Source organism: Bufo gargarizans, chromosome 3, assembly GCF_014858855.1.
Source record: "Bufo gargarizans isolate SCDJY-AF-19 chromosome 3, ASM1485885v1, whole genome shotgun sequence".
Lineage (NCBI taxonomy): Eukaryota > Metazoa > Chordata > Amphibia > Anura > Bufonidae > Bufo > Bufo gargarizans.
Window position 1 is genome coordinate 214,291,783 of NC_058082.1, and position 9,807 is coordinate 214,301,589.

Here is a 9,807-nt window from a genome sequence, read left to right on the forward strand (position 1 = left end):
GAGGAATGGGCCCAAATTCTGACAGCTTGTGGAAGGATATCCAAAACATTTGACCCAAGTCATACAGTTTAAAGGGGTTCTGCACTTTGTTTAAACTGATGATCTATCCTCTGGATAGATATCAGCTTCTGATCAGCGGGGGTCCGACACCCGGGACCCCCGCCGATCAGCTGTTTGAGAAGGCATCGGCGCTCCAGCAGCGCCGCAGCCTTCTCACTGTTTACTGCTGGCCCAGTGACATCACGGCTTGTATGACTGCCCTGGGCAGGGCTAAGCTCTTGTTCCCTTGAATGAAGCTTAGCCCCGCCCACACTAGTTGATACAAGTCGTGACGTCACTAGGCCAGCGGTAAACAGTGAGAAGGCCGCGGCGCTGCTGCCTTCTCAAACAGCTGATCGGCGGGGGTCCCGGGTGTAGGACCCCCGCCGATCAGAAGCTGATGATCTATCCAGAGGATAGATCATCAGTTTAAACAAAGTGCAGAACCCCTTTAAGGGCAATGGTACCAAATATTAATGAAATGTACAGTACAGACCAAAAGTTTGGACACACCTTCTCATTCAAAGAGTTTTCTTTATTTTCATGACTATAAAAATTGTAGATTCACACTGAAGGCATCAAAACTATGAATTAACACATGTGGAATTATATACATAACAAAAAAGTGTGAAACAACTGAAAATATGTCATATTCTAGGTTCTTCAAAGTAGCCACCTTTTGCTTTGATTACTGCTTTGCACACTCTTGGCATTCTCTTGATGAGCTTCAAAAGGTAGTCACCTGAAATGGTTTTCACTTCACAGGTGTGCCCTGTCAGGTTTAATAAGTGGGATTTCTTGCCTTATAAATGGGGTTGGGACCATCAGTTGTGTTGTGGAGAAGTCAGGTGGATACACAGCTGATAGTCCTACTGAATAGACTGTTAGAATTTGTATTATGGCAAGAAAAAAAGCAGCTAAGTAAAGAAAAACGAGTGGCCATCATTACTTTAAGAAATGAAGGTCAGTCAGTCCGAAAAATTGGGAAAACTTTGAAAGTGTCCCCAAGTGCAGTCACAAAAACCATCAAGCGCTACAAAGAAACTGGCTCACATGCGGACCGCCCCAGGAAAGGAAGACCAAGAGTCACCTCTGCTGCGGAGGATAAGTTCATCCGAGTCACCAGCCTCAGAAATCGCAGGTTAACAGCAGCTCAGATTAGAGACCAGGTCTATGCCACACAGAGTTCTAGCAGCAGACACATCTCTAGAACAACTGTTAAGAGGAGACTGTAAATCAGGCCTTCATGGTAGAATATCTGCTAGGAAACCACGGCTAAGGACAGGCAACAAGCAGAAGAGACTTGTTTGAGCTAAAGAACACAAGGAATGCACATTAGACCAGTGGAAATCTGTGCTTTGGTCTGATGAGTCCAAATTAGAGATCTTTGGTTCCAACCACGCAGAAAAAGTGGACGGAATGGACTCTACATGCCTGGTTCCCACCGTGAAGCATGGAGGAGGAGGAGGAGGTGTGATGGTGCTTTGCTGGTGACACTGTTGGGGATTTATTCAAAATTGAAGGCATACTGAACCAGCATGGCTGCCACAGCATCTTGCAGCGGCATGCTATTCCATCCGGTTTGCGTTTAGTTGGACCATCATTTATTTTTCAACAGGACAATGACCCCAAACACACCTCCAGGCTGTGTAAGGGCTATTTGACCATGAAGGAGAGTGATGGGGTGCTGCGCCAGAGGACCTGGCCTCCACAGTCACCGGACCTGAACCCAATCGAGATGGTTTGGGGTGAGCTGAACCGCAGAGTGAAGGCAAAAGGGCCAACAAGTGCTAAGCATCTCTGGGAACTCCTTCAAGACTGTTGGAAGACCATTTCAGGTGACTAGCTCTTGAAGCTCATCAAGAGAATGCCAAGAGTGTGCAAAGCAGTAATCAAAGCAAAAGGTGGCTACTTTGAAGAACCTAGAATATGACATATTTTCAGTTGTTTCACTTTTTTGTTATGTATATAATTCCACATGTGTTAATTCGTAGTTTTGATGCCTTCAGTGTGAATCTACAATTTTCATAGTCATGAAACAAAAGAAAACTCTTTGAATGAGAAGGTGTGTCCAAACTTTTGGTCTGTACTGTATATAGGTACCTGGAATGATAAGGTCCCCCATTACCTTTCAGCCCATAGACACATATAGGTACCCGGAATGATAAGGTCCACCACAGACTGCATACACTGCCTTTCAGCCCATAGACATATAAAGGTACCCGGAATGATAAGGTCCCCCATTACCTTTCAGCCCATAGACATATAAGGTAACCGGAATGATAAGGGCCCCCATTAGCTTTCAGTCCATAGACATATAAAAGGTACCCGGAATGATAAGGTCCCCCATTACCTTTCAGCCCATAGTCATATAAAGGTACCCGGAATGATGAGGTCCCCCACAGACTGCATACACTGCCTTTCAGCCCATAGACATATAAAGGTCCCCTGAATGATGAGGTCCCCCACAGACTGCATACACTGCCTTTCAGCCCATAGACATATAAAGGTCCCCGGAATGATGAGGTCCCCCACAGACTGCATACACTGCCTTTCAGCCCATAGACATGTAAAGGTCCCCGGAATGATGAGGTCCCCCACAGACTGCATACACTGCCTTTCAGCCCATAGACATATATAGGTCCCCGGAATGATGAGGTCCCCCACAGACTGCATACACTGCCTTTCAGCCCATAGACATGTAAAGGTCCCCGGAATGATGAGGTCCCCCACAGACTGCATACACTGCCTTTAAGCCCATAGACATATATAGGTCCCCGGAATGATGAGGTCCCCCACAGACTGCATACACTGCCTTTCAGCCCATAGACATATAAAGGTCCCCGGAATGATGAGGTCCCCCACAGACTGCATACACTGCCTTTCAGCCCATAGACATATAAAGGTCCCCGGAATGATGAGGTCCCCCACAGACTGCATACACTGCCTTTCAGCCCATAGACATATAAAGGTCCCCGGAATGATGAGGTCCCCCACAGACTGCATACACTGCCTTTCAGCCCATAGACATATAAAGGTCCCCGGAATGATGAGGTCCCCCACAGACTGCATACACTGCCTTTCAGCCCATAGACATATAAAGGTCCCCGGAATGATGAGGTCCCCCACAGACTGCATACACTGCCTTTCAGCCCATAGACATATATAGGTCCCCGGAATGATGAGGTCCCCCACAGACTGCATACACTGCCTTTCAGCCCATAGACATATATAGGTCCCCGGAATGATGAGGTCCCCCACAGACTGCATACACTGCCTTTCAGCCCATAGACATATAAAGGTCCCCGGAATGATGAGGTCCCCCACAGACTGCATACACTGCCTTTCAGCCCATAGACATATAAAGGTCCCCGGAATGATGAGGTCCCCCACAGACTGCATACACTGCCTTTCAGCCCATAGACATATATAGGTCCCCGGAATGATGAGGTCCCCCACAGACTGCATACACTGCCTTTCAGCCCATAGACATATATAGGTCCCCGGAATGATGAGGTCCCCCACAGACTGCATACACTGCCTTTCAGCCCATAGACATATATAGGTCCCCGGAATGATGAGGTCCCCCACAGACTGCATACACTGCCTTTCAGCCCATAGACATGTAAAGGTCCCCGGAATGATGAGGTCCCCCACAGACTGCATACACTGCCTTTCAGCCTATAGACATATATAGGTCCCCGGAATGATGAGGTCCCCCACAGACTGCATACACTGCCTTTCAGCCCATAGACATATAAAGGTCCCCGGAATGATGAGGTCCCCCACAGACTGCATACACTGCCTTTCAGCCCATAGACATGTAAAGGTCCCCGGAATGATGAGGTCCCCCACAGACTGCATACACTGCCTTTCAGCCCATAGACATATATAGGTACCCGGAATGATGAGGTCCCCCACAGACTGCACACACTGCCTTTCATGGCCATGCAGCTCGGTGCTGGGGCCTGTGTGGACTCACCCGTGAACTTGGCCGCGCTGTCCCCATGTCCGCGGCGGCGCTGCAGGATGAAGTACTGGTTGGACTTGTGGGTGACCCATAGCCGCAGCGCGTTCTTCAGCAGGACCTCCTCCGGCTTCAGCCACATCTCGCCGTGTGTGCGGCCGCTACTCCCGCCTCATGTCCTGCCGCCCTGGTAGAGAGAGAGAGCAGTGAGGGCATAGTGGTCGTGTCCTGCCCGAGCCCCCGGGAGATCCCTCAGCTCCTGCACGCAGTGCCATAGTCATACACTACGCAGTCCGCCGGGGACAACCCCCATTATCCTGAGCCATGGACCCACCTGTCCCCGCAGCCGCTGACATGCACGGTGCCAGTCCGTGTTGTTGTTCCTCGCCTGCACTACACGTACAGTTCCGGCATCCAGAGAGGAAGTTCATCCCCAGCCAGCCCTGTACGGATCCTGGACTGTGCCTGCACTATCACTCCCATCCTCTGCTCTGGGCGTCTTATATTCCTGGGAATAATAATCTGATTGTAGCTGGAGGTCTGGATCACAGTAATCACTGTGGCTGCTCTCCTGGGGCTCATTCACAAGCACCATCAATGGCAATCATAGTGCTCACCCCCATACAGCTTGTGCCCTGCTGCCCACAAGCCATGATTTCTACCACACATTCCTGTAATTAGCAGAATATTTACAGGGGGCAATGATCGGGAACAGATATTAGCAGGGACGGATACGCCATATACGCCAGGGGAATGTCATTTCCAGTAAGCAGGAGGGCAGGCCAGACAGGTGCTGGTAGTGGGAGACTCTATTTTTAGGGGTACAGATAGGGCGATCTGTCACAAAGACCGGGATCTTCCTGGCGCTCGAGTTTGACACATCGCGGATCGGGTTGACAGATTACTGGGAGGGGCTAGAGAAGATCCAGCGGTCATGGTCCAAATCGGAACCAATGACAAAGTCAGAGGTAGGGGGAGTGTCCTTAAAAATGATTTAGGTCACAAGCTTAGGCCAAGGACCTCAAAGGTAATGTTTTCTGAAATACTGCCTGTACCACGAGCCACACAAGAAAGGCAGCGGGAGATTAGGGAGATTAAGGCTGAGTTCACACGGGCGAGATTTCCGCGCGGGTGCAATGCAGTAGGTGAACGCATTGCACCTGCACTGAATCCTGACCCATTCATTTCAATGGGGCTGTGCACATGAGCATTTTTTTTCATGCATCACTTCTGCAATGCTTTAAAATCGCAGCATGTTCTATATTCTGCGTTTTTAACGCAGCCCTGGCTCCATAGAAGTGAATGGGGCTGCGTTAATAACGCATTGCATCTGCAAGCAAGTGCGGATGCAATGCGTTTTTCACTGATGGTTGCTAGGAGATGTTGTTTGTAAACATTCAGTTTTTTATCACGCGCGTGAAAAATGCATCAAAACGCATTGCATCCGCGCGGAAAAAACTGAACAACTAAACGCAATTGCAGCCAAAACTGACTGAACTTGCTTGCAAAATGGTGCGAGTTTAACTGAACGCACCCTGAACGCATCCGGACCAAATCTGTCACGCTCGTGTGAACTCAGCCTAACAAGTGGCTCAAGAACTGGTGTATGAAGGAGGGGTTTGGGTTCCTGGAGAACTTGGCCGACTTCTCTATCGGCTACAGGCTCTATCGTAGGGACGGGCTGCACCTCAATGGGGAAGGGGCAGCTGTGTTGGGGAAGAAGATGGCTAGAAGGTTGGAGGAGTGTTTAAACTAGGGACTTGGGGGAGGGTAATTATGTTATAGGATGGGAAGATAGTGCAGATAGAGACCGGGGGCAAGGTAGTGGGACTGGGGAGGAATGGAAGGAGGGACTAGAACAGTTCAGAAGGAAAGGTGTAGGGTAAAACATATACATAAACCTCTCAAATGTATGTATACTAATGCCAGAAGCCTGACTAATAAAACTGGTGAACTGGAATTAGTGATGTGTGAGGAGGACTATGACATAGTAGGAATAACTGAGATATGGCTAGATGATAGTTATGACTCGCAAGGATCGCAAAAACCGTAGAGGGGGAGAATCTGCCTTTATGTAAAGTCCTGTCTAAAGCCCACAGTCCGAGAAGATATAAGTGAGGGACATGAACATGTGGATTCACTGTGGGTAGAGATACATGGAGGCAAAAAGAATAATAAAATACTAATAGGAGTTTACTATAAACCACCTAATATACCAGAGTCCACAGAAAATCTACTTACTAAACGAGATAGACGAGGCGGCAGATCATAATGAGGTCGTTATTATGGAGGACTTCAACTACCAGATATAGATTGGGAAACTGAAACCTGTACATTTCATAAAGGAAACAGGTTCTTGGCAATAACCAGTGGTGTATCTATCACGAGGCAAACAAGGCATTTGCCTAGGGCGGCACTTGCCAATGGGGCGGCAAAATGCCTTGTTTGCCCTTTGTCCCATCCGTCTTATATGCCGGTATACTGAGAAGATCCAATGGTATATTCTAACCCCTAGGTGTTCCCATGGTGACGGGGATGCTTTCCTGGTGGTTAGAATATACCATCGGATCTGAGTTTTCACTATTTTAGTGAGATTGTGAAAACTCAAATCCGATGGTATATTCTAACCCCCAGGCGTTCGCATGGTGACAGGGACGCTTGCCTGGGGGTTAGAATATACAGGGCCACGCCGCTCACAGGAGTATATTTATAAACTAATCAGTAACTTTAACTTTAATTATTGCTGATCTCTTTACTTGGATACCTTACTCTGTCTTAGCTCCGGTAACAGCAGGCAGTGCGGGCGGCGCTCACTCACTGATGTCACACGCCTGCTCCTCCCACCAGGCAGCGCAGGCGCGTGATGTCAGTGAGTGAGCGCCGCCCGCTCTGCCTGCTGTTACCGGAGCTAAGACAGAGTAAGGTATCCAAGTAAAGAGATCAGCAATGATTAACGTTAAAGTTACTGATTAGTTTAGAAATGTACTCCTGTGAGCGTCGGGGAGGGGGATCTGTGGATGTTACTGTTTAGGGGAGGGGGATCTGTGGATGTCACTGTTTAGGGGGGAGATCTGTGGATGGCACTGTTTAGAGGAGGGGGGTCTGTGGATGGCACTATTTAGGGGAGGGGGATCTGTGGATGGCACTGTTTAGGGGAGGGGGATCTGTGGATGGCACTGTTTAGAGGAGGGGGATCTGTGGATGGCACTGTTTAGAGGAGGGGGATCTGTGGATGGCACTGTTTAGGGGAAAGGGATCTGTGGATGGCACTGTTTAGGGGAGGGGGATCTGTGGATGGCACTGTTTAGAGGAGGGTTGATCTGTGGGTGGCACTGTTTAGAGGAGGGGGATCTGTGGATGGCACTGTTTAGAGGAGGGGGATCTGTGGATGGCACTGTTTAGGGGAGGGGGATCTGTGGATGGCACTGTTTAGGGGAGGGGGATCTGTGGATGGCACTGTTTAGGGGGATCTGTGGATGGCACATAGGAAGGGGTGGGGTTTAGAGAGAAAGGGGTTTGGCCTTGACAGGAAGGGGTGGGTCAAATTTATATTAGAGGGGTGCCCGAGTTTAGTTTCGCCTAGGGCAGCACAAAACCAAGATACACCACTGGCAATAACCAAAGACAATTACCTTTCACAACTGGTTCAGGACCCAACTAGAGGGGCGGCCATACTAGACTTGGTATTAACTAATAGACCTGACAGAACAAGAGTTGTGCAGGTTGGGGGACACCTGGGAAATAGTGACCATAAAGTAATAACCTTCCAATTGTCATTCAAAAGAGTGTTTCTTCAGGGCGCACCAAAAATACCAAACAAAATTTAGCCAACAAAGAGAGGCCATAGGCCTAACTAACTGGGACAAAGTCCACAAAAGTAAAAATACAGCCACAAAATGTGATATTTTTAAAAGCATCCTAAAATCTAATTGTGAGAGGTACAAACCTTATGGGAATAAAAGGTTAAAGGGGTTCCGGGACCCCCGCCGATCAGCTGTTTGAGAAGGCAGCGGCGCTCCAGTAGCGCCGTGGCCTTCTCACTGTTTACCGCCAGCCCAGTGATGTCACGACTAGTATCAACTAGTGTGGGCGCAGCTAAGCTCCATTCAAGTGAACAGAGCTTAGTACCGCCTACGCTAGTTGATACTAGTCGTGACGTCAGTGGGCCGGCTGTAAACATTGAAAAGGCTGCGGCACTACTGGATCACCGCTGCCTTCTCAAACAGCTGATCGGCGGGGGTCCCGGGTGTCGGACCCCCGCAGATCAGAAGCTGGTGATCTATCCAGAGGATAGATCATCAGTTAAAACAAAGTGCAGAACCCCTTTAAGGAACAAGAAAAAAAACAATGTGGATAAATAGAACTTTAAAGAAAGCAATAAATAACAAAAAGAAAGCATTTAAATTACTAAAACAGGAGGATAGTGAGGAAGCACTGGAAAACTATAAGGAAAAAAATTGAATATGTAAAAAACTAATAAAAGCAGCCAAACTAGAGACTAAGAGATTAATTGCCAAAAAGAGCAAAAATAACCCTAAAATCCTCTTCAATTATATAAATGGTAAAAAGTATAAATCTGAAGGTGTCGGCCCTCTACAGAGTAATGAGGGGGAAGTTGCAGAGAACGATGAGGAGAAAGCAAAGCTATTAAATATTTTTTTCTCCAATGTATTCACTGAGGAAAATAAACTGTCAGATGAAATGCAGAATGTAAAAGTAAATTCCCCATTAAAAGTGTCCTGTCTAACCCAGAAAGAAGTACAGCGGTGTCTTAAAAATATTAAAATAGACAAGTCGCCAGGACCAGATGGCATACACCCCCGTATCCTAAGAGAGTTAAAGGATAACTGTCATATATATATATATTTTGGAGTATTGGATTGTAGTGATTAATATCACCTTGGTGGCCCTATTTCAACTTTTCACTGTGTATTTAATTACCCCTTAATTCCACATTTTTGTTCCCTGTACTGCCTACTTTTACCTGTGCTTAAAAATAGGGTTGCTAGGCATGGTCCGTCTATGTGTTGAAGGACGGAGGACGCAGAAGCAGGCAGCGTGCAAGGTCAGATTACTGACAGCCAGGGACTGTAAGTAAATGATTAAAGCCAGGTCCTCCCCAGCAGCTGATAACAGTGCCTGGGCTGTGTGCACCTCTCCCTGTCCCTGCGCTTGGCAGACACTCCCTCACTCAGCAGAGCTGGAGAATGCAGAGTTGAAGCAGCGCAGACCAGGGAAGGGAGATCTGCCGCCTGCTCAGTGTATAAATGAAAGCAACATGTGGTAAGAGGACCCCTTTCTGCTGCAGGAGATTAACCCTTTAGGGTGGAGGGCTCTGGTTACTGACACTTTTGGGGGGCTATTGTTACTGGCTAGTGAGGGCAGATGGGATTAGCCTTAGGGTGAGGGCAGTGGCGGCCATCTTAACTGAATAGTGAAATTGCAGTTTTATGCAGACTGGTTGCTAAGGGCTGAATCTTATTAAATATGGGGTAAGTCAGTCTAATAGTAACTGATTCTGGAATATCATGTTATTAGTAACGACATATATGAAAATTGAAATTAGGGTCTAAATGTGACAGTTATCTTTTAAGTAATGTCAAAGGCAGACCCTTATATCTGATATTTAAGGACTCAATACTGACAGGGAGTGTTCCACAGGATTGGCGCATAGCAAATGTGGTGCCAATATTCAAAAAGGGTCCAAAAACAGAGCCAGGAAACTATAGGCCCTGAAGTTTAACATCTGTCGTGGGTAAACTGTTTAAAGGTTTTCTAAGAGATGCTATTTTGGAGTACCT

General features: G+C 47.6%; 1 protein-coding gene across 1 annotated transcript in view; it reads right to left on the reverse strand.

The window, feature by feature from the left end:
• TBC1D8 (TBC1 domain family member 8) overlaps window positions 1–4,482 on the reverse strand; it is an 89,280-nt gene extending 84,798 nt beyond the window's left edge. Inside the window, 2 exon segments of the mRNA XM_044284566.1 lie at window positions 4,022–4,193; window positions 4,341–4,482. Coding sequence (XP_044140501.1) covers window positions 4,022–4,148 — 127 coding nt within the window. The 5' untranslated portion in view covers window positions 4,149–4,193; window positions 4,341–4,482.
• Window positions 4,483–9,807: the final 5,325 nt, after the last annotated feature.